Raw genomic sequence first — 26269 nt, 5'->3', positions numbered from 1 at the left:
TACGATATATTCGCCGGAAACGATGCAGCATTATGAAGGGTAGGATGGCCACCAAGTATCCCATCTTGTTACGTAGAAACGTTGAACAACCATTGCCCAGGAAACGATCGGTTATACGGTGCCTTTAATGCCATTAGCCCCTTTATACGATAGCTATCGTTATTCGATGCGGTGGATGGATGGTGATGTCAGCATTCCATCACCCCACACCATGATATCTAGACTGTAGACGAGAGGAGCCATTGATAGTAGTAGTTCTCCCTGGCTGTGCCTATACGTCACGTCTATACGTTTACGAATATCAAGATCCACTACATCGATTTGTTTGCCTCAACGTTCTACCCTTTTGCCACTCGCTGACTATCAGCTCTTGATTTACAAACTGTTTCAAAACGAATGATACCATTCACGGGAACGTGGAAGATTTCTCGATCTCTTCGATCGATCGTATTGTATTGTAACGCTTAGGCTGGTTTCTAAGAGGATCGTATGCCTCAGGCTATAGTTAACTGCTCTATTACTGTATGTGTCTTGAGGAAACGGATATGGTGGATCGAGTTCGAAAGCCATAATCGAGACCCACTTGTTTCCCTTATGGACTGTTTGGACGGGTAAGGGTGAAGACTCTAGAAGTTAAAGTCAAGAAGGAAGACACTTGCAGAGATGTGGATGTGTGAGATATCTTTAACTGTTGGCTGAAAGATTGTAATGTGAGATTCCCGTAATGATAGTTAATTAACCCCTTCAGGATCAAATTTTTGGGGAGTGAACGGAAATTTGTTCGATCGAAGAAGATAGATACATTTTTCGAGATATTTTTATGTAGAGAGTATTATTCGTGTGAAAATTATTACATATTATATATCATATATTATATTAATTAACTCCTCCAGAAAGCAACTCTTTGGGAGCATAAGAAAAATTGTGTTTTGTCAGTTATCAATAATAGGAATATATTCTTTCTGGTAATCCTATGTAGGACGATAAATTTATTTTCATTATTACATTTATCGTTTACTTACGTATAACGTAAAGGCTTAGCCAAAATTATGGATATAGAAGAATAATCCTTTCTTCTTCCCTTTCTTAAAAATACCGTTTTATAGAATGTTTCTTAAAATGCTAGAAAGTAGAAGTATTTGTATCTTAAATTGGTTTTCTTCTAATGTTGATTCATTTGTATAAATCATAAATTTCTTCAATTTATTTCCTTATCTTTTTCAAGTTCCACCTACTTCCTTGGACAACGCATCGGATTCAACAGTCAGCTGAACGAAACGAGGACGCGTTTTACATACTTTGTCCCACGCGATTATGCCTGGAGTGTGTCTGCTATCAGTTACCCATCTACTACGAAAAAGATCTTCATGGCTGAATACAGCTATCACGTAAGTATTGTTATAAGAATTTAATAATTTAGAACTACTGCTACATGACGATAGATGAAAATAATTGTTATTATCATTCAAATACTTAAAACATTATACAAATACTATAAATTAGAGGAATAATAGAAGATTTTCGAAGATTTCAAAATCACCTCTATTATTTTTACATAATGCTACATAATATTTTATACTTAATGCATTTTCTTATGAACCAGAATTATGATATTTATATATCTTAATTTCAATTTCCCAAAGAAACATCCTTCTACTGAATTCTCATGTTATCAACGTATTGACGGCAGCGATCACTTCACAAAAATAATTTTCCAATCCCAATTTTCTATCGAGGAAGATCTACACTACAATATCTAACATGTAAATCTGCTTATAGGCAAGACAAATCTTAGAACGACACCTCGTGATAGCAGATGAGGCGTACACGATGGCGAAGCTAAGAGAGATGAAACACAACGAGACCTTCGTTCTTCCTGCAGCCAGAGACAGTCTGAAGCTTCGTGTCCGTGAAGCTGGCGAAAGTGAGTAAAGATAATCACGTCGTCTCAAAAAATAATCGTTTTGCATAAGCACTTTTGCAATTGCTCAGATATTCTTCAACTCAACGGTACACTCGACGTTTGTTTCGATTTATCCTTCTGTCAGTATTAAACGTAAATGTGTCCAGGTATCGTATATGTATCCTATTTTTTGTTCTTGCTCTTCTCGAAACGGATAAAACAAGAAAATAACGCTTTGTACTCACACGCTCCATGTTATGGGGCTTTTTCTGTTCATTTTCAAACCTGGTGCTATTTGGTTACATTTAGATGACACGTACGATGAAAACATGATCCGACCAAAAACTTTCGGTGAGTGAGTTCAGTCTTTAGACGTCGCCGATGAGCGACGACACGTGCTTTCACTAGTACGAGCTCTGCGCACATTTGTCAATTTTGTGAAGGGTTCCTCGCACTTTCACGCACTATGTTTAACGCGCGCACATTTTGATTACGTATAATATTAAAGAGAAAAATCTACTTGGTAGTAAATATAATGTATTTTCGATGTACGATAAATGTATAAACGTAAAGATCAAGCGATGACAGTCTGCCAAAAGTTTCTAGCGATTGCTCCCTTCAAACGCGTCAATTTCATTGTCCAAATTTTATAATTCGATTCTATATTCTAATAAGTTGGGCTTATGTGTGAATCGTTTCAAAACGAAGAACATATCGATAATAGGAATTTTAACATTTTTTCATTTTATTCATTTTCATTAATAACCATAATTCTAATCAACTACAAACATTTATAGATCAGCCCCAATTCCATTCAATTGAGACAGATCAGGGTTTCAATAATAGAAAAATTATCATCCACAAGATGTAATGAATTAGTGTGCAATTTATTGCTACATCTATCTCATTCGTTAGACCTACAGTGATTTACTTGTGCTGAGCTTACCTAGAAATCTTTTGTGAATATATCATGTGTATTATACAAAACATTTTGAAATTTCATCAGCGCTCTAATGAGACACAACTATTATGGTTATGTTAGTAAAGTTTGAAGGAAATCTGAAAAGGAACACAAGAGATACCAGATATTTACTGCAATTTATTGTCATTTTATTATACTTGAGTCCATTATATTCAACGAAAACATCTTTGACAGTAATTATAAGTTTAAAATAATTATTCACACGTTATACTAAATATTTTTGTGATTTCTGTAAAATATATACTTATACTAAACGTCTTGCATTTTCCATGTATATTCTCGAATTTATTTGAACCTTTGAAAATGCTCCAAAATATTTTGTGTAACATACATAACATATTCATAAAAGATTTTACAGTAATCTAGCGTAAGTTGAATAAATTTTTTGCTAAAAAAGAATTCTTATTAAATGTGGTAAGATAAAAATTGAAGAATAAAAGTCGAGGAATAAAGATAGTTTCAAACGTTGACGTAACTTGTATCTGCATTCTATTCTGAAAATTAATCAAGTCACCTGCGTACTTGGAGCCGCAGATTTCGAAATGTACACATTTATCGTTTACACTGTTACAAAATACACGAACATTTGACAAAGGATGACACAAAACGATTTTTTCAATATGACAAATTTGAACACGAGCCCACTATGTACGAGAGTCGTTTGATCACGTGTCCTCGTTCACATAATTACTAACACGTATTATAATCACGTTTCATTTGCGTTAAAATCTGATCAAGTACGCGCGTTTCACGCAGTCTCAGTGCTTGAAAGGAATGCTTCTTTATGCTCAGAATATGTAGAACGCGCTTCTCTACTTCACAATTGTTCACGTTGTTAATGCTTCTGAATCGTACGCGTGCACGATGAGCGAAATACGTATCTGTACTTTCCAGCCATATTCGAATAAATCTAACTATCATCAACGTAGATAGACGCAGTCCTTATCTTTCTCTTGATGAACTTCTTACATCGTCTCTTTGGTTTAACTAAGGTAACAGGATGACTAAACTCGTTGTTGTGACGATTGTTGACGTTGTCGTGCTCGCTGTATGTGAAACAATTCATTGATAGATTGCTAATACAGTACATGCTTGTGTCTGTCGTGATTCTTGTTGGTGAACCTCTTTTCAATTTAATTTTTAATTCTTCCTTTAAGTGAGAAGTTGTAGAATTGGTTTTGGAATATAGTAAATTTTTCGAATTTCAAAGATAGACAGTCGGAAACTACTATATTTAATTTTGAAATATAAATATTGTATTGCGTTAAATATAATAGAGATATTAACAATATAAGAGTTTCTGTTATTTCTTATTCTAATATTTGAAGTAAAGAAAATTAGATACGGATATGAAAGTTCACTCTCATGCGGTAGAATATTTTATGATAAGAAATAAGCGAAAATAACCGCAAAGACAATAAGAAAACAGGATGCCCGAGCTCGAGCTCACTCAAATTTTTCCAGCATTCATCGTTGTATTCTCATCGTGTAATCATTCACCAATAGCAAAATAGTCGATTCCGCCAACGCCAAAATTAATAACAATTGGCGTATTAAATTTTATAAATCGTGCTGGGTATTGTAACATTTAATTGTTTGAACAATTTGCACAGTGTGTATTTTTATGATTTTGCAGGAAAACGACTGACACACGCCATACATATTGCTTGTTATTCGCTTGAACAAGTCGATTAAGCTTGTTACAGTAAAAACGCAGGACTAGCTTCCGGCGTGAACACGATTAACCCATACAATCGTGTTCATCGTCACCTTCGTCGCTTTTTCTGTGAAAATATCGCTGATCGTACGAAAGCGTTCCTGCACATGTTAATATCGAATTTCTTGTTTTATGTTCTCCGATTAAATATTCCGTCGAACGATTAGTACTTGATATTTTTCTTTGAATTTTGTGAAAATATAAGCCTGACAAGGATGAACAGGGATGAAAAATTATTAGATTTACAAAAAAGGATAAGAAAACATAAGTAGAAAGGAACTAATTGGACAGCTAAGAAAGTTATTATCGTTGGATTTTATACTTTCATGCACATAACTAAATAAATCTAATCTACTTACTAAATATTGAAATGAGCATTTTACTTTGGATATTTCATATATTTTCGCATATTATATAGGCATATTCTGCACAAATGTCCAATTAATCCATAGATATTCACAGTCATATTACCACGAATCATAATTCTTCGATTCTAATGATGAACGTTGGGATTTTAAAGGATATTTGTCTTCTCCTTTTCAAGGATATATCATTTCCATTTTCCGTGGAAAATTATTTTCTCGTTATCTGGAATTTCGTGTTTGCAAGAGATTACACTTTCCCTTCGTTATTGTTTAATCTTCATTATTCAATAAATGCATAATTTTGAAATGCATAATGATAGAATATAATAGGAGAGTGTAGAGTATTAATGTTATACCGTGGAAAAAATTAATGAATAAGAAAAGAGAAACGCAGGAGGTAATAAAACAACTCTGAAAATATCGCAATTTGGTCGTTATCCCGCTACTACGTATTCATTGTACTATGCATGCGAACAAGATATCAGTTTCGACGTAAATTTGTATTATGTCTATTTCGTACGAGAAAATACGAGAAGATGAGAAAAAGTTGCGGACCCGGGATAGATGGCGAACGGTTTTGCGCGAAATATATTGGCTGCCATTTCCTTTCGCGACGATAAATGGACGTGACGAACGCGGAATAGAACGATATGGACACCTGCAAATTGTCCTCAACTGTAGTTATCTATCGTCTGTTTTAATTTACAAGCTTTTTGCGCCGAGCTTTCTGTGTCACATCCCAAGTTTGTTTGCCACAAATTCGCTTCAAAGGATTCCTATGTACGCTATTATACGAGTATAAAAACCTTTCATTTGCAAAAAGATATTAGAAATGGAGAGATAGAAGCCACGTTTTTGATAAAAATTTCGTTATTTAGTAGTTACATTCGTTGATTAAGTAATCAGCTACTAAAGACACGTACTAATAAAATAGCTTGAGATACTTGACAATATTATTCACGTTTCTAGGATTAAATATGTAAAATAATTTATAAGTAACAGATAACAGAACGATTTTATTTTGATGTAGAATTTATCTTTAAATATCTTATTATGAAATTGAAAATACATTGTGATATAATTTCAAATATTTGGAAATATTCTTTCATGGCCAGCGTCAACTAAATATCGAAGTTAGACAAATTAGTAAAAATTGAAAATAAGTATAAATTTTCTCTATGTTAGATTAAAAAATACCTTTTTCAAAACCATTATCGAATTTTACAATTCGACACGTCGTCTAAATGAATATTGAAGTTATTAAAAATTCCAAACAATTATCTATTCCGTCGCTAATAGTTTAGATAACAAAGACATCTTCCATAATAGAATTGATGAATTCTATATTCGATAAATGGTCGTGAAATCACAAAAAAGAAAGAAAGAATAGATTCACCATAGCGCGATTCGATTTCGATACACGGTAATTTGGTGGCTTCCGGGGCACTCTCGGCGAGCTGAGGTCGACGAAGAACGTGCACAATTATGGGTCGAGACCGCAAGACGATTTATTATGCACCTTTCGACCACCATTTAAATGCAAATTCCTTGATTACCGCTGGTGCTAATTGCTACGTGCTTTGCTCGGTCATTCGCTTGGCCACGAATCGTGCAAATCGCGAGAACGTTTTCTATTTGCAACGAAATTGTTACCGATGCAACGAATGGACGCGCAGAAAGAACACGACAGGGGAGCGAAACACGTGGTAATATCGAAAGAAATAACGAAGCAAAGAGAGAAACAACAGAATAATTGAATCGGATAGAGGAACCATGAGCATAAAATTGCAGACGAAAGATACCTCATGGTATCTGGAAAAAGATGAAAATTGCTAACTTGAAAATGAAAAGAGCAAGCGAGAGTCATCAGTCTGTTTATCGTATTTCTTTGAACGCTTCTCTTCTATTTTTTCTTTTTTTTTTTCTTTTTACTGTCTTAAATTAATTCCTTTGCTTTCTTCTATAACTTCATAATATTGCCGTGTTTTAACCATACAATTATAGATTTGCTGGAAGTTTCATCTTCGTTTATAAATATCAGGATACTTACTGGTCTCTTATGAGACACGCCTCCCAGTTAGAAAATTCAATGAAGTTTGTAAAAATTTGAATCTCATTTGTAAAATCATTTGTGGAATTTATTGCATGTAACCAGGAATATAACAAATACCTTGGATGATCTAATAATTCATATACCAAAATTAATTAATTAAAACAGCGATTGAATAAATAATACATACAAGAAAAAAATTAATGCTATTATTTGGAAAATTTTTTTCTTTTCTCTAAAGGTTTTAACAAATACCTGATCATTTTACCTCATTTTCTATAAGCGTCCTAGTACGTATGAACAAGACTGAATATCCTATTTGAAAAAATGTTACAAATGATTCTCGATCTTCTTAATTGTATCGTTGAAATAACCAATTATTATTTAACAACCTCAATATAAAATTTACAAAACGTCTGCATCGAATGATATTCACAATACTACGCATCTATATATGATAATCACATTTCTCAAGCTTTTTCAGATCGACTGCTACTCGTAACACACACGATTTTCCAACAAACGATAGATTAACTTAACTTCCAGTCAGTTGATCACCAAACGAAATGCTACACACTTTGAAACGCGAAAGATATGTTAATTTAAACAAAAAATAAAAAAAGAAGAAGTACAACAGTTTACGAAATACCAAGTGTATAACTTTATGAATATTTGCTACATGCATTTTGCGTCTTCGTGTTCGATAGATTGAAAACTTGACGTTCAAATGTAATTTAGTGACGCCGGACTTCATGCTCGACAAGTGAACGCTCACTGGAATTTTTCTATCGCTGCAAACATCACAACTCGCTTCGTTCATCTAATCTATCGATCCAGCTTTGTAAGTGAATATCGACACAACTTATCGATGGAAATCGTTTCTCTTTGCAGGTTACCAGATCGAGTGGGAGGGTACATGGATTCGAGTGTTTCGTCCGGACGTCGAGTGCACCAACGGTATCATCCACGTAATCGATGCAGTCTTACTGAAGGACAGCGACATCAGGGTAACCGGAACCGCGTCGATCACTAGCCTCGCATCAAACTTGATCATGATCCTGGTGGCCAAGTGGCTGCTTTAAGGCCGAATCTCTTCTAAGTCTGTCATAGGTGCACCTAGGAATTTATTTCGGGACCGTCTCCGATCGTCCTCGTCCAAGAAAACGCAGTGCACGAGATCCGGATTCGAACTTCGAACTTGAACTCTGAACTTTGAAGGAAGTTGTTTTGAACGCGTGTTCGTCAGAGTCGATGATATCGGTCCTCGAACGACTCTATTCTCGAATATTCGTAGAGATCAGAGTGGTCCGCGATCTCTCAAGTGTCGCTGCGTAAACTGTGTTCGAGGGGTTTTGGCTTTCGCCTCGCTTTTAATGGAAAAAGAATAAAGGCCCCCTTATATGTGTTCCCCATGAAGAAAGGCACGATCGATGGATCGGGGACGATCCTGAATGCGAAGCGACTCCAGGTCGAGATTCTTGACCTGATCTACAAGAGAAGATGTCGTGGTTTCTGTCTCGATCAGACAAGAGCCTAACCGATCGATAAGCAACGTGGGCGAAACTTAAACAGGAACCATACTATTTAGCAGTTTCAAAGTTGAATTATCGTCGTCAGTAATGGTTCGCTACGAACGTGCAGGTGTTATTACGTAACTATAGAGATTCTTTTGATTTGAAGTTTTATCGTATCGATAGGAACCGTCAGGTGTCTCGTGCGCGCATTCGTATGCCCCAGGAAGTCTAACACGAGAGTCTTCGAGGACCTCGCACGAATAAAATACAGAAGAGAAAAGATTTCAACGGCGACGATTGCGCGGCGAAGCAATTTCGCGAGTTAGAGGCGCCATTGATCGTACCAAATGATAAATTAACCGTACCAACCAAGTAAGTAATTTAGAGAAAACTTTACGAACGAGAAAGAACGAACGTGAAGATAGAGCAGACATTTCGGGGAACTTTCTTCGAGTACAAGGGCAACGAGGGTTGGCCTTTTCTAAAGCAATTCTATTCAATTTCTCGTTAGGCTGGCAGAGAAAAGTACGTTTCTTCTTATTTTATTTTACTCGATTCAAGTTACCATGCTGGCGTTCCTCTTTTCTGAACGACCTAGGATTATGACCATACGAAAGTTCAACCAAGCTGTGGAGGATCCAATTGTTCTTTCTATACCGATATTTTAGAAGAAACGCAAATATAAGGATAATATATTCCTAACGCGTCACGCGTCTAACGTCGGTTTAGATCGAACGCCGTTGATCATTCAGGCCATAAAGCTTTTTCGTACAACATACGACTCGCCTAATTATGGTACTTCGATTTCATTAACGATGATACGCTATAGTTCTGTGTGTATGTATGTATGAACGTCATTTCTCATGGCGCATGAATCATGCGGCGAGGTACACGAGTCGCCACCTTGTCGGCATCGCTGAAGAATCAAATGAAAATTGGTTCTATGAGAACTCTGTCGATGTACATAACATAGGTAAAGCTAAACTTTCCCAAAACTCTGCAATACTATCTATACGCAGATCTTAATTAATCAATACTACATTGAGAAATTGTCTGCTCCAACCATTAACAGAAGAAAATCAAAAACAGAAGAAAGTGTAGTAGGATTTCATTTTTCTCAATCCGTTTGATTCAAACAGTTTATATAATGATTCTTTTTAATAATTATGGCTTTTCATTGGCGTGAAAGAATTTTACACCCTCAGATAAATTGATTCAAACGGCAGTTAATTTAGTTCAGGTATATCGATCAAAAAAGAGTGATTGGACGATTGATATTATATTTTACTTTGAAATGAGTGGCCATTTTTTTGGAAAGTAGATAACAACAAGTACAAAAATTTAATCCGCGTATTTAATTTACACCTCGAGTTCGAAAAATTATATTATATATCGATGCTACATATTAATATTATTAATTGTGTATTAATTAAAATTTTTTCTAATAAATATAACAATAATTTTATTATAGATACAAATGTAATAATAAAATAATTTTCGTCTCTCCAAATCAAAAAATTATTCGAAAACATGGATAATAAAGTTATCGAGTCATAAAAATAGTTAAAAAAAAAAAAAAAAAAAACTGAGCGAAGAATGCAGTATCCCACCATAGTACTCCAGAGTTAGAAACCCTCTTGACCCAAAAAACGAAACTTTGAAACGATAATTGGGCATCGTTAACTTTCGACGCGTGGTTTTGCGCCTTAGTTATGATTTCCAATTACACTTGCTCTCTGTATCATATCGTATTACACTGTTTACTTACTAATAATACTGCCACGTCTTATTGCAAGCCGAATTATACTTGCAAACGAGTTTTTGTACAATTATCCTTAAAAGAAACGGGAGCTTTGCCCATTAGAAGTGACTCGATCACATTCCGACATTCTGCAGGTTATTTGAACGAATCTTTGCATTTAAAGAGAAATTTTCAAGGCGAATTTGTTTCTTGCTTAACGTATTCGCTGCTACCGACGCATATTTATATTGCGCCACGTATTGAAATAGATTTTAATTGTAAATAATTTTGCTGATAAAGCTATTGCGTTTTTAAATTTGTGCCTTTTCATAGATGAACAGACTGTAAGAGACAATGAATTAAACAAAATGTCACTATTTGAAATAATTATAGTAGCAGTGAATGTATTAATATGTTACTTGTGCTTGGACTGGGTAATTAATTATTACCATGTGAGTTCAAGTGGAACCAAAGTTCTTTTTCTTACCATACTCAATGCTTGGTATCAATCAAGAATTAAACGTGCAATTTTATTCGAAATATTATTCGAGAAATATTAAAAATATTATTCAAAACATTAATTGTATGAAAACAAATGCAGTGATCGTACAAGTATAGGAATGATGTGGCAGACGAAGTCTTTGTCTTGTTACTTTTCTGATTTATGCGAGAATTCGTTTAAGCAGACTGCATAACACGTAAAATACTCATCCAGAAACTTTTTTTTTATCGACTGTACAGTGCTATATATAATATATCTATACATATATATTATATAGAATCATCTGTGTCAATGCACCGTGTCACAATAATGTCGTAACCGAGATTATTTCCGGATTTGTATTTTCTTTCGACTAACGTATCTCAGTTTAATCTTCTGCTATTTTACACCTTTCTTTTTACCTTATATTAATATTATATAAAATAACAATTCCTACTATACGTAACTATATAATAATTATACGTAATTAATTAATTTGAATCTAGTGAGTAGTTTAATTTTTAAACTCCATAATCTCACTTGAACTGATATATATGATACATATGAGATAGCGAAAGGTTAAACTGTAGACTCGTAATCCAAAATCAAGAAACAAAGCCGAAAGATTATAAGCAAATGACACATCACAGTTTCATTCCACCATTAGTAAGAGCTTAGCTATGTGTGTACAAGTAATTACAAAGATCGCGCGTGTCTGTTAAAAAACAGAGAATAGATACAATCTATGAGAATCATTAGAGGTCAGTCAGATAGAAGACGAGAGAACCTGAGTATTCAAAGGTGAAGAAAGAAACGCCTCGGAATTTCGCATAACATATTGCGACGAAAATAGGGCAGGGGGGATAAACAAATAAAATAGCGAAAAGTGTCGTTCAGTAATCGAAACGCCGAAACTAAAAATGGATGAAAAACAATGAACGATCGGATCGGACTCTGTCGGGTTTCCGGTCGTTTCACGCGCGTTAGTTAGAAAGGAGGAAAAAGAACACAACAGAAAAAGAAATAAGAGAAGACGGAAGACTTGTAATTAAGAAATCATTCAGCTACTGCAATTCTCTTCGCAAAAATGAAATAAAGAAAAAAAAAAAAACGGATTAATAGAAGAATTCGATGTTATACGTGTTGATATCAGTCTATACATATATATGAAAAAAGTAAATAAATATATAAATATAAATATATAATAAACAGAGATATATTGACGAGGAAAGAAAGTACGATTGATAAAAGACGAGATGAAACTGAGAGAAAAAAGAGAAAATAACAGAAATACTATCAAACGATACCTTAAAACTTGTTGTTGGGATGAATTGATATTATGAATTATTAATTATTATTATTATTATTATTATTATTATTACATATATAAATATACATAAACTCTAAATAAACACTGTTTGTTCGTTAGACGAGAACTTAAGATTGAAAAGTAAAAAAAAAAAAATGGATAAAAAAAATAGTAAAACTCTATTTCTTCGTGTAGATGCGTCTTTAATATTCAGCTTGTTTAAGCGTAACGCCGAAACGAAAATCGCATATTCGCAGCTGTGTCTGGGTTGTGAATGGTGTGAATGGAAATGCGAGAGACGGAATTTCGAAAGGAAATGTCGTCACACGGAACTCCGAAAAAGTATCACATACAGGAGAAAAACAGCATATCCGAAGTTCCCTTCTATTGTTTCTCCCGTCGTACTTTTCTTTTCCTTTTAACGGAACTCGGCGAACCCGTTTTCGTATCGTTTTCGCGATTCATACATTATCGTCCATATATTTTTGGGCAGTTGATACAATTTAGTCGAAAAATATTATGATATCTTAAAGTTATAATCGAAGAACGTTTGTTTTCTATTAATTCTTTACATCGTGCCACAACTGAAATTTTGATTTGTCAATTGAGCAAACGAGTTAGCTCGTTACTCGGATTCCTAATCTGTTGAAGTAAAAATTGAGACATTCGTCGCTTATTGAATGAGATACTGAATTATTTTATTTTATAATTTGAAAGTATCCGAATACTTATGGACAGTAATGTATGCCATTTAAACGCGAAAATGTGACCAATATCCTGGCTAACTCTGAACATATACGATAAATCTTACGAATCGAAATAATGAGAAATCGTGGATCGTTAAACGGAAATAATCAAATAAAGAAGTCGAACCGAGCGAATACACCCGAGATTTGTAGACTCAGTTGCATATCCAAACACAGCACACACGCCTCTCAGCTCGCTTTTGTCAGTTTTGCTATAAAAAAGATCGAAGAATTCCAAAATGGATTGAAACACGTATGTCAAAAGTAGCGGTATATCGGGCAATTGTACAGTTCGACGAAGATGTTTCTCGTGGTTTAAAAAATCTCGGGGACGTCTCGTCTGAAGCATTGTTGCTATTTGAAAGGGATCTTTTAATTTTAGACAGGACGAAATTTTTGGTACTAAATAATTGTACAATCGTCATAAAGCACGTGATACGAGTAATAATACATATTAGGAAAGACAGTTATACAAAGTAATAACTGTTTTGTTATTTAAAAAGAATCATGTCTTGATCATAAGGATCATCAAATTGAAATTTAATGTAACATAATGATTGGTAAATGTGGTAAATTATAGGGATTTAAATCAAATTTAACTCATATCAGAGTTTCGTTGGAAATCTCTTTGTCCTTACATAGACGTCTTTCTTCTCATTAGTCCTCATTTTGTTAGTATTTCATTTCGTTTAATACCTAAATTTCGATACTTGAAAATCGTATCCGAATATGAAAGATCGAATTACTCATTAACACGTTGACTGCCACGGCACCCGTAATCGGGTGTCAGCAAAGTTTCTGGTCGGGCCGCGTAACCCATATTCGGGTGTCGCTTATTTAACTACTTGCGAAGGATCGTCGTAGTTATTTGAAAAGATATTCCATAATAATAAAACTGTTGAATTGTTATAAAAGTAATACGAAAATGGTTTATTAAAAAATTATTTAGAACGTAAAACTTTAAAGCATTCTATACATAACTGAGGCTGATCGAGACAATTTGGACAATAAGTTGTTGTTTTCTTCAAATTCTTTTGTGCCTTTGTTCTGTCCATTCGAAGTCTTTTATTTGCATAACATAGTTTGCATGCGCATCTAATGCTTCTCCCGGAATCATTTTTCCGAACGGCGATATTATGCCGACTCCGTCGAAGACAAGGATTTTTTATATTTTCAGACAAGCCTAATAATTTTGCAACTAATAATTGACTAAATATTCTAATATTTATATTCTTCCTTGTTGCAATTTTGTAAACCGTCAAAGCATTTACAACAGAAATTCCCAGAAGGAGTTGAATGCCAAGTTTTCTGTACCATTTGATTATTTTTCTAATTGTAGTGACATAAAAAACCATTTGGTCGGAATAATCTATACCACACTTTCCTTCGTTATATTCAATAACAGCTAGTGGTTTTAATGTTGCGAATAAACGAAACGAAAGATCATTCTTAAGACCACCACATGAGCGATTCGCATTACTAAAATATCAATGGGAGCACCTAGCAGAGAACGTTTGGTACTGCTGCACGCGTGGCCTGACGGACATTTCTTTGAAAACACGCGTGGCAGTCAACGTGTTAAAGTAATACAGTGATAAAAAGTATATATCAGTAATTAAAAATACTCGACTCATCAAAATCATACTTCGATTCCAAAAATCTTGAAGCAAAATGTATCCTCATTTATGGAAATTAAAAAATTCTTCGAAGAAAAGGAAGAAGAATTTAGAAACTTCTTTAATATCCTCAAAGTGCCATTTATATCATATTAAAAACAGACGACTTTTTTCACAATACAACGTACTGAAAGAACGTCGTTATATTCTATTCTACATTCATAAAATCTCAGAGCTTGAGCAAAAATTGATAAAATTTGAAATCATCGCGTTTCAAATACACGATATATATGAATGAATTTCTTCAATTTATAGATAAGTACGAGAAAGTTGAATTGTTCGCAATTAGTTAGTCACCGAGAATCTCGTAAAGATATACTTTAGTCCTTGACCAAAGAAGTAGGCGTGTAAAGCGATGGACGATTCATTTTTCTCGCGTACCTCGATTAATTAAATAGATTCATTCCTCGTGTGATAATTAATCGTTAAATTCTTCGAAAAAAAAAACATCTTTTTGCGTGACTATTTGTACATTTTGTAGACATACCTACTATGTACATTTCAGTAACAGGGAAAAATACCATTGCACCATTGCGTTTGGTGGTCGAATTAAGTCGCATTTCTAACACGATACGTTCCCAAAGATTCGTTTCCATCGGCTCTTATCTTCTCGTTTATTTCAGATTCGTTCGTTCGTGATCTGATTCTTCCGATGAGTCGAAAATCAACATCTGTTCGAGCTCAATCGTAGAGTGTGTGTTCATAAAGGGGATTCAGTCGTGGCGAGGAAAAAAGATTAGAAAGCATGTTAAAATATTTTTCGTCGAGAACATTTAAGAAAATTAACTTTTTTCTGAAATTATTACTTCGTTTGTAAATGTCCGCAAATTATATACAGTCCTCTGTGAATTAATAATACAAAGAATATCAGATAATTGTAAAAAAAAGGTAAATTATTATTATTCGATATTGTTTCCTACGTATAAAATTTTCTTTGCAATAAATCTAATTTTTCCTATCCTCGTAACGAACTTCTGCTTATCTAGTATTTTGCTAATACTCATCTAGTATTTTGTTATTCAAGTGAATTAAATTTACGTAAAGATAATGTATATAATTACACGTAATTACGTAAAAGAAATTCTCCCTCGAATATATATTTGCGTTCTGTTCTTAAGTAACGAGTAAGGGAAAAGAGATTCATACCAATCGTTCCTCGAAGCAATCATTCTGTCACCGTCACTCTGTTATTACCATTATCGATTCTATGATATAAGAAGTTACTGTCTGAATATTAGGAACTAGCACTAAGGCATCGTTCGCAGAAACATAAGCGAAAATCATCACGAAACTCAACTTCGTATGCACTTTCCTTCGTAGCTACCAACCTATACATCACACGTGTCTATAGAGGGTACTGTTCATGCGGGTTGCTGAACTTTGAGAAAGTATTTTGCTGACGCTGAGGGTGAATTAAAATTTTGTTCAACTAATGTTGAGGTTAAGCTATTCTTCGCGTATATTATATACGACACTAAAAAACTGAAAATTTAACCGTTAAACTGCTACATATGACTACATATGCTACATTCTTTTCGAATGAACATTCCAAAATAATTTTACTATGATTTTACTCGCAATTCTATTTTTATGAAAAATTATTGATGAAGCATTTTAGATTAATGTGCCTAAGACATTGTTAAATTTCGCTTTTCAAAAATCATATCTGATTAATAACAAAAATAACAAATATTATTGCTAAAAAGCGTTATTTTAAATCGCACCGATATTTACAAATCTGTTAATTAAAAGATGACGATAATGATAGGATTAAATTTGCATTCGTAAGCTTTCACTACAGAACACGCGGAACTCTACACCAAAGTTTAGCCCTGCATAGAGATGTTCCTTGAAGCGAACGAACGTCGAACAGCGTTTTCTCTATACTCGTCGTCGTAGATTCTTCCGAATCGCGCGTTTTCTTCAGCCACGTGTTGCCATTTGCATTTATCTCACTACGAAACCACGAAACATCACTCAGTCCTCATAATCGCCCTTGTGATTAGCGAACGTTAGAACGTTACGAGAATGTTTTTCTCAATTATTCGCAAATACACAACTGGTGATTTAAATGCAACTAGTAATTAACGTATATGGCACCTTTACGTAACGTAAAATCATTACTAAATAAGGGTATAATAGTCGATAACGAAATATCATATAAGAGGGGAGAACGAGTTTGTTCATTTTGAAAAATCGCGGACGAAACGTGAAAACGTAAGGTATAATAAGTGATTTAATATTTTAAGAGTTGGATATAGGTACCGTCAAGATTAAAACGGGATTTAACTAATTGAATTTAAATAATTAAATTTAACTAAGGATTATTTATTAGCTATTATATATATATATTATATAATATATAAATATATATATGTATATTATATAACTATATTATAGTAGGGGAATCAAATTTTACGTACCACAGAGCTATTTGTACAAAAGCCGATTTTATTTCGATCATTCATTCATGGATTAAAACGTCGCTCGATATTTAAATTGCCAAGCAGAGCAACACTCAATTTAAGTAACATACACATATATACATAATTATATTTTAGATAATTAACCAGCAGAGGATTCTAGTTTTCTTCTTAGGGCTTAGATGTACGTGTATTACATTTGTCTGTATTTTCAGAGTTAATCATTAAGTTTCTTTCTTTCTCGAAATCACGCGATTATCGCGAGGGACGACAGAAACTTCTTGTGTAAAATTTTTATGAGAGAATTCGCGCATTTCGAGCCACCTGAATTTACAAATGTGTGTGTGTCTGTATTCGTAGGGCGAACGACGTGACATCAGTGCCCAATAATAGCAAAATTACCTCCCAACAATAATAAATAAATAAAAATAAATAATAAAAAAAAGAAAATAGTAAAAATAAGGAATATCAAGTTAAAAGGAATTTCTTTCTGGTTTGGGAAGATCGTACGAATGCAACGGTACTTTGATCGTCGTTTGCCCAATCGTTGAACGATCATGTCACTTGTATCTCGCTTGACTACACTGTGTAGACTGTGGTCGCTTATGCTGTATGATTTTACAAAGAATAAAGAACACCTATAAGATAGTTTAAGTGGGTTTCGTTGATTGAAACGTATCGTTCTCGCGGGAACGGAAGCGTATCGTGTTTCGATAATTTCCAGACTTCACGTCGCGAAATCACACCAATATTGAACAAGAAAAATACATGAAGTTATTTTGATGAAGTTATATGAAGTTATTTTAGCATGGTATACATCTATTTAGTAACGAAACGAAATGTCCACGAGTCGTTCAAGAAAGAAACGCGAATATCTATGTTCTTAAATTTTGCATCGTAAATTATGATATTATTTTGGCTGTATAATTTTACAAAAAATAAAGAATACTTACGAAACAAGTTTAAACAACATTTGTTAATCCTTTCAATGAAAACTTCCTGTTTCAAGCCCTTTTAGAAAATACAAGAAATCGAATTTCCTAAGTTATGGAAGAAATTCTAAATAATTTTTTAACTTATACATTACTATAATTTTACAATGATAGTACGAACTAAATAATCCTGGCAGTTGTAATAGAAAAGATACTTTGGTCATTGTGCAAAGCAAACGACAAAGCAAGAATAATCAAATCTTTGCAGCTTTTTTCGATTACATAAGACGATGCAAGAACTGGAACATACTTGCAAAAGAATTTAAGCTCTAATATATTTAACATTTAATATGTTTTCACACGAATAATTCTATTTTACTTCCTAATACACGATTATGTTTAATATCAACTCATTAAACGGAACATTATATCCATTAAATTCAAATTTAATGATATGTATCTTGTATACTTTGGTAAAGACGAATATAACAAGCTTCTGCACACTAGTTTTCATAGATGTTCAAATTTAATTTCTACAATTGAAACTTCACTGACCCATTGGTTGACCCATTTAAATATATACCCATTTAACCTTTCTAACAAATCATTCTTTATTAATAGTGGAATACGTTGGCTGATAGATTAGAAAGATAGTATGTATGTATATATTCGGTTTTTCTTTTGATCGCTTACAAAATAAAACTGAAATCAGTCCTCATTGGAGAATCAAAGCCTGGTCTCCCGCATGACAGTTAAAAACATTAACCACTTTTTTTTTAAACGAACGTTTATTGTGTCAAAAAAAGAACGATATTTACATGGGTACAATAAGTATAACGAACACAAATTAACGACAAAGACTGAAAAATTATTATATGATAAAATTATGCGAGGTTGGAGATGTAACAATTATATACAGAGCTGTGTCATATGCAAACTGTATAGAATTTTTATGTAAGTGTAAAAAATATACAAAATATAAAAGTAAAATTTAATTCTCCCCGACGGGGAGTCGAACCCCGGTCTCCCGCGTGACAGGCGGGGATACTGACCGCTATACTATCGAGGAATTGGTTTCGAGTATTTTTTATTTCATATTTGCGGTACATTACTTTCTTTATAATTGTTTTTAAGTTTTTGTAACTACAAATATTTTTTAATATATTTTTTATGTTTATCCCTTAAATCGTATCTTATCAATGTATATCTGAATCTAGTTGCGAAGTCATTGGAGTTTATATTTGGACTATATATTATTCTTTCGTCCTAGGTTTTTCTGTTGAGAATTGTCCGCGAATGCGATAGCTCCTTTGTTGTGGCTATTTAGTTCGTACATCTGATGTAGATCGTTTATATGTTAAACAAGATAAGGCAATTTACAGCTCCTTGTTGTAGTCCGTCTTTTATTTTGAATAGTTCTTATAATGGTGTTCTGTCCGTCTATTATGTAAAACTGTTTGTCGTGTAGTATATTCCATAGTATTTTTATTGAAAATGGCTTGTATTTTTTTCTCAAGTTTGAAGAAGTGTCCATTCAGCCAGACTGTATTAAATGCCTTTCCCAGGTTGATGCAGTCGTTTGTGTTTCTTTCTTCTTGCGATTCTCGATCTCTTTTCAGTTGTCTGCGTGATCTACACATGTCATCTGCGAATACGTCAGCTATGAATTTTGTTATGTTATGTATCGTGTATTTGATTATTATAGAGATAATTTGTATTACTGTAGTATCGTGGACAAAAGGCCTAAGATATCAGCCGAACCGTAAACAATGTCGCGAGAGCCGCGGCATCATCGGGTACGTCATCAAATGTGTCGTCGGTCCTTTCAAGTGGATAGTTTCGTGGAAAGGGCCTGCGTGACCCTGGCCACGGACACGTGTCCGATAGGACGGGAAAAGACAAAGAGACGCTAAGGGCGGTGTTAATTGAGAAGCCGGAGAGAACGAATGCAAAAGGCGTGCAGTGTGAGTTGAGAAGCGAGAGCGTGCGAGTGCAGAAGGCGAAGACTAGAGTTGTAGAGTTGAGAGAGTCAGTGAGACTGCGGAATTGCCTGAGTTGCTAGTGTAACCCCAAACTCTTTTGCCCTGACGTTACCTTAGGCGACCTCTTCTAAATATTCTCCAGACAGCCGATACTTGAACATTACACATGGCGACCTTGGCGACAATGTATATTGCCGGAGTACCTGTGGGTTCATCTATGTTCTAACAGTCCTTCCACCAAATGTTCTAGAAGCGTAGCAACGGTCGCGTACGCCTACAGGGTAGTGGGGATAATGAGGAATGACAAACAAAGAAGGAACAGATGTCACCGAAAATAAAAAATATTGTAAGAGCCTCAGTCTCGAACGGTCATGGCTAGAGCTCAGAAGTGTCTTATAAGTGTATAAACGAGGAAAAAATAAAGTTTTCTTCTTTCTTTTAAATTTCTTTTTATTTTACGTGACACTAGCGTTGTAGAGAGGTCGAGTTGTTAGAGTTATAGAGTTGTGAGAGTGATTTGAGTAGAATAAGATTTTTGCGTTTAGTTCAAGTTGAACATGTATCGTTCTCTGTCCAATTAATCTCTGTTATTTTTATTTATCTTAAATAAACAGTATTAGGAGAATTTTACAAATCTAAATTATCCTAATCCTATCCTTTTTCCGATACTACATTACTGACATTATTTATTTTTTCAAATATTGATGTTGGGCAAGAGGCTAACTGGTTGGTAGTTAGCCGAATTATTGCTGTCTTCGCTTTCCTTTTTTAGCGCTTTTCCTTATCTTGTGGAAGTATGCTAAGTTTAAACAACTGTTAAATACAATTGTATAGTAGTACATATATATAGAGGTGGAAGATTTTTTGCAGAGCTATGTTTGCAATGTTGTCAAAGCTGGATGATCTATTTCTTCTTTGACCTTTTGATTTCTTTGAGTTTCGGGCATCTTCTGTAAGAGGCTAGATGTTCAAAGCTTTTACAATTTACGTAAGAAGATGTTACGTTTTCCTCGCTATCGTGATCTATGTTGGAGTGGGATCACTCGTTTTAATCCTGTATGATATTACATTTAACCTTTAATTCAAATTGCAGTTAAGTGTGAAGTGACTTATTTTCAGACATCGCTTGTACAGGATACGATTCCTCTTTATGATTTTTTCCCATGCTGCACATGTGTGCAGCAATTTATTTTTATCTCTTTCAATTTGTTAATGTCATATACGCAGAGATTTAAACTAGAAGCATTTGGCAGCATTTCAATCTTCTCGCACAAATTTCATAGATAAGAAGCTTTATAAATTTATAAAATTTATTTCTTTTATTTGTTGGATGTATAGTGTATTTAGTACTTTTTGTGCTTCGAAGTTAATCTTAATATTTTTTAATAGGATTGTTGTATGCTTCTCTTTATTAAGTAAATATGTGAAATATCGTATATTATTTCGTTTCAGTAGGCTACATGCTATTCCTCGATCGGCTACCGTGTTTCTTTGCAATATAGTATAGTATAATGCTTTTGTTCTTGTTAATTCGCTCTGGACCGGTTGTTTAAGTAACATACACATATATACGTAATTATAGTTTAATAATCAACCAGCAGCAAATTTTGGTTTTCTTCTTAGGGCCTAGATGTACGTATTTAACATTTTCTGTATTTTCAAAGTTCATTATTACGTTTCCTCCTGTCTCGTTTCCTCCTGGAATTACGACAAATACTTCTCAGGTAAAATTTTTTACGAGAAAATTCGCGCATTTTGAGCGAACTTGAATTTACAAATGTTTGTGTATGTATTCGCAGGACGAACGACATGCATCATTTGTTATCAATTCGCTCTAGCCCAGTCGAGTTCGGGTAAACTATGTTGACTTCACTTTCCTTTACCTGTGGTAATACCATTCATTTTTCAACCGTTTCGTTTAGTGTTCTGTTTTGTTTACAGATCTCCTCCTGATGGTTAATTTCATATGTTGACGCTGCTTTTGCTTTTGTTATTGGGCTTTGCGCTTGGTGCTATATCTTTCATGGCTTATTTTCTTTTTTGGTAGTATATACGTACAAAGTTTAGTCTCTTTATGTATTTCTTCTATCCGTCTTGCAAGCAGTTTGAGGCACTCGCTCATTCGTGATATACGTCTGACTCCTACGGAGGCCGAAGAGCGAATGAGATATTAGCCACTATACATGTGGGACTGTCGTGATTCTTATTTTTTCGGAATCTATGTATCTGCAACTGTAATTGACTATGCATATATATTTACTTAGTTGTTTATTAATTGTACATAGCGTGGTTTTATTTTTAATAATCATTCGTAGAGTCACTTCGATATGAATCACTTGAATGTACTTTGGATAGTTTACAATTAATTTCAGATTACTGTTAATCTGGGGGGATGGGAAACTTTATGTTTCATCATTTTTAAAAACATTTATCATTATGCTAATAATGTGAAAGATCTTAGCGTTTATACAAATTTTGATAAATAAGTTACTGGGATAATTTAGATCCTAGAAAACTGTCCTTTAATTTATTATCATAGGAATTACTTATTTTCTATTAAATACATTCTATATTATATTATTCTATCAATTTGATATTAATTTTATACGTCTGTTAGCAATTTTATCACTAAATTATGATGGAAGAGATGTACATGCATATATAAATATTTATTTCAATTATCTATTAGCTTCCTCCTATTATTAGACTATTTTTATAAATTATTTTTCCTTCTTATTATTAGATTAGATATTATCCTATTATTAATAGATCATATTAATTATTATTATTATTTATAAAATGAATTATATACCATTATTACCATTATTCGTGATTAATATAATTAATAAAATAAATAATTTTGGGAACGAAATAAATGGTATTGTATCATAAACAATAATGTTATTTCAAATAAATGTGAAATTTTCTAATGTCTTCTTCGTAGACATTGACATTGATTCTTGTAGATTACTCATCGCGAAAAATAGCAACTACAAGAATAATCGCATATTTATATGTAAAATATATTGCGAATCAAAACTTTATTTTTATATATATACATATATATCAATATAAGAAAAAAGAAAACGTTATATTATCGTTCAATTGTAAACCTTTTATACATTACACAAAATGATTTAATTACTAAAACGACTTTTTAGGTTACGTATGCTTAATCCAGAAGAAAGATGGCGCATATGTAAAATTCTATGATATTAAATGCGTTGTTGGGTTAGTATCAAATTAAATTGCGAAAGGTTATGTTCATTATAGTCGCAAAAAGTAATACAGTACTCGCAGTAATAGATGTGTTGGAGTGATTACTAAGGAAATTAAAAGTGATATAGAATATTGACTTTGTAGATAAAGGAATTATGGAAAACTACGCATTTCGTTCACTTTTCGGTTTTACTATATTCGTTTCTTTTCTTTACTGTATGAAAGTGTCAGATGTACTAAGTGCACCAACAACCCTACGTATTATAGATGTAATAAAAAATAAGAATTACTTAAATTGTAATGTACAACCGTTTTTTTATGAAAATAATATTACATCAGTTTGTAATAATTTAACATATTCTGTGGATAAGCATGATTTAAAGTCAACGAATATCCTTTTATGTTTTGCATTCCTTGATGGATTGTATAAAGTTTGTCACTCTAATGAAGTTCCCAAAGAATATAATAATACAACTACATTTTATTCATATATTCAAAGTTTGGTCCCTGGTGAAAAAGAAAACGATAGAGATGAGTTTTGTGGTAATATTAGTGACATTAATATTGCATATAAACAATTGGAACGTCAGTTATCATATATAAAGTCTTTACGTTTCTGCTATCAGGAGTGCTTTGATAAATCAGGTAAATTTACTCCACTTTGTGCGATATTAGCATGGAACAAACATATTAGTGATACAAAACAAATAAATACGGATAGAATAAATAAGGAAGATGATAAAGATGTAAACCCAGATCCACAAGTACAGCATCCTAGTCCAGGAACAGACAAACTTTCCAGTGAAGCATTAAAAGGAAATGATAATAAAAATAAAACACAGATAGATAGACATACTGATGTTAACGCTGTTATAACTATACCACTACTACAAGGAAAACAGAATAATACTAAATTCTCTATAAAACCTAATGAAAGTAACATCGATGGTATCAATACATCTCCAACAGGCAATAAAAGAAAAGAGTCAGAAAATGGAAAAAATGATGTTGAAAATATAGAACCACCGCCTAAAAGTAACGACAAAGGAGGGATAGGAAAAGAAGAGATAACTGATACAAATTCTGTAAATAATGAAGATGGAGGAAATAAGAATGATGGCAGTGAGGATGTCACAACAAGTACATTATCAGAAAACACTCAGGAACAAGGTTTTAGCCATGAATGGAATCCCCACGTGCAAGGTGATGAATTATCTATTGGTACTTATCAAATCTATTATTACTTAAAATTTTGTATTTTTACTTTTACACATGATCCATAAAACATTTAAATTCAATGTATATTTTATTTTTAGATCCAAATAATAGACCTGAACAACCTGAGGATACAGGTAAAAAGTTTTATAATAAAATCTTTTATACTTCTTAATATTTTAATGTATTTATATTGAATATATATTTTCATAATAGCATATCAAGGTCAGGGTATAACTGAACAGAGAAATGTGATGTCTAGTTACAATAATATCAGGTTAGATGACGAATCCCACTATTTTACTTACTTCAGTGTACTTTCCTTAATCTCAATAGCTGCATACATTGGTTATTATAATAAACAGAAGGTACGTAATAATTTTATGATATATTTATATTATATTTTATATTATATTTATCTTTTTTATATTATATTTTATTTTATTCACTTCTGTTATTGATATCTTGGTATTTTAATATCGCAGATATTAGCTATTGTATTGGAAGGACGAAGATCACGTAATCGCGGTAGACGACGATCGAGTGCAGTTAATTATACTAAATTAGATTGTACACTTGAAGAAGCAGTTACATCACAGTGTAATGCAAATGTGACCCATGTCATATATTAATACATCAAATATTTTAAAGCTACTGTATAATAGTACTTGTGTAACATATTTTGTACTGAAGTATATTTTCATTGTAATATGACTTCACTTTTGACAAATTAATTCTTTGTCAATGTTCCACTAATTGTTATTATTTTAAAGTTTGTTGTTACTAAATAATGCAATATTTAATCGTATATCGTAATAGCTAAATAGTTCGTTTATTTCCAATTTAGGTTCAATAACCTTTTCTTTTTAGTAAATTTTTAATATATATTTTAATCAGTTGTTTACATATTTCAGCATATATATATACACATATACATATATATGTTATATATGTATATATATTCTTATTGGTTACAAATGCATTAAAATATAATTTTTTTGCAGTATATTATCAATATTATATGAAGTAAATAAATATTAGCTTTATTAAATATTTAAACTTAAACATTATCGTAATCTTGTACAATTAGGAATATGTAGATTTAAATTTATACTTTCGAACCCATTAGAAGATTTATTATATTATTTTACATTATTGTTTTCGCTTTTTTCGCTTAAAAACTACAAATCATTTTACAAAATTAGTTTAGCACGTATTGTATTTCAAATCTTTTTGTATATTAGAGTACGATTTTTAATATTTTACCAATAAGATACATTTTTCTTTAAACTGGACTAAATTGTTACACCAAATTGCAAGCAATGATGTAAATATTAATATAAATCAGTGAAGTAAAAACACTGATAAGAAAAGATATCACGCAGTATATCTAAGCTTCTATATTAACTTTTTAAGGTTTATGTAATACTTCATTTTTTAAATTTCATTTTTTTATCTTCCTACCGTTTATTATATTTATTCACAGATTAAAGTTGTATAGGAGTAGAATCAGCAGTAGCTCTAAAATTACATGGTAAACTTTTGCAAACAGTTCCTTCGATGATATATGTATATTATATATTGCAGTATTAATATATTGTAATCATAATTTTTATTTTCGATATAGCATGAGACTAAATGTTATATTATAATTAAAAACTTTATAATCTTATGTTACATTCGTTAATTCAAAAATTTGAATGCATTATCATTAATCTTCGAAATATCTAAGCAATGCAATTACTTACTGTATATTGTGTACTAGGTTTAAGCGAATTCGGTGCACAAAGTATTCTGGTGTTTATACGTATGTATTTATATATTTGTATCAAACTTAGGTCATTTCAACGAGTTATTGTACATTAATATTTATCAAGAATTATACCAAACTAATTTGTCATGATTGGAAATACCGTCCACTTATACACGCATATGCTATAGAAATATTATTGCAAATGCCGACATCGAGCATGTAATAAATTTCATACAACAAAGTGAACGTACATTCTAGGTA

At 32.7% G+C, this 26269-nt stretch overlaps 2 protein-coding genes, 1 long non-coding RNA gene and 1 other non-coding gene across 7 annotated transcripts in view; 2 read left to right on the top strand and 2 right to left on the bottom strand.

The window, feature by feature from the left end:
* Positions 1-17867, top strand: part of LOC126920004 (fasciclin-1) — a 382295-nt gene extending 364428 nt beyond the window's left edge. For 2 of the 3 annotated variants that reach the window (XM_050729812.1, XM_050729811.1), the window contains 4 exons: positions 1226-1388; positions 1780-1924; positions 2213-2254; positions 7909-17867. In XM_050729812.1, the coding sequence (XP_050585769.1) occupies positions 1226-1388; positions 1780-1924; positions 2213-2254; positions 7909-8099 (541 nt within the window). In that variant the 3' untranslated portion in view covers positions 8100-17867. The remainder of the gene's footprint in view (positions 1-1225; positions 1389-1779; positions 1925-2212; positions 2255-7908) is intronic. The other variant, XM_050729813.1, reaches the window with a different exon arrangement.
* Positions 17868-18836: 969 nt separating this feature from the next.
* Positions 18837-18908, bottom strand: Trnad-guc (transfer RNA aspartic acid (anticodon GUC)). The gene has a single exon. It is a non-coding gene; the product is annotated as a tRNA-Asp (tRNA).
* A 2213-nt stretch (positions 18909-21121) lies between these two features.
* On the bottom strand, positions 21122-22803 carry LOC126920036 (uncharacterized). Its single transcript, XR_007711872.1, has 2 exons — positions 21705-22803; positions 21122-21504 (listed from the first exon to the last, which is right to left on the bottom strand). It is a non-coding gene; the product is annotated as an uncharacterized LOC126920036 (long non-coding RNA).
* Positions 22804-22996: 193 nt separating this feature from the next.
* Positions 22997-26144, top strand: LOC126920014 (trans-Golgi network integral membrane protein 2-like). Of its 2 annotated transcripts, none has more exons than XM_050729849.1 (4): positions 22997-24243; positions 24357-24392; positions 24472-24623; positions 24741-26144. In XM_050729849.1, the coding sequence occupies exons 1-4, from the start codon at positions 23196-23198 to the stop codon at positions 24885-24887; spliced, it is 1383 nt and encodes a 460-aa protein (XP_050585806.1). In that variant the 5' UTR covers positions 22997-23195; the 3' UTR covers positions 24888-26144. The 2 variants fall into 2 exon arrangements, with proteins under 2 accessions (XP_050585806.1, XP_050585805.1); XM_050729848.1 differs by having other exon boundaries at positions 22997-24261.
* The last annotated feature ends 125 nt before the right edge of the window (positions 26145-26269 follow it).

This window comes from Bombus affinis, chromosome 9 (assembly GCF_024516045.1).
Source record: "Bombus affinis isolate iyBomAffi1 chromosome 9, iyBomAffi1.2, whole genome shotgun sequence".
NCBI classification, from domain to species: Eukaryota; Metazoa; Arthropoda; class Insecta; order Hymenoptera; family Apidae; genus Bombus; species Bombus affinis.
The sequence above is the reverse complement of the archived record's forward strand: the minus strand, read 5'-3'. Positions and strand labels throughout refer to the sequence as shown.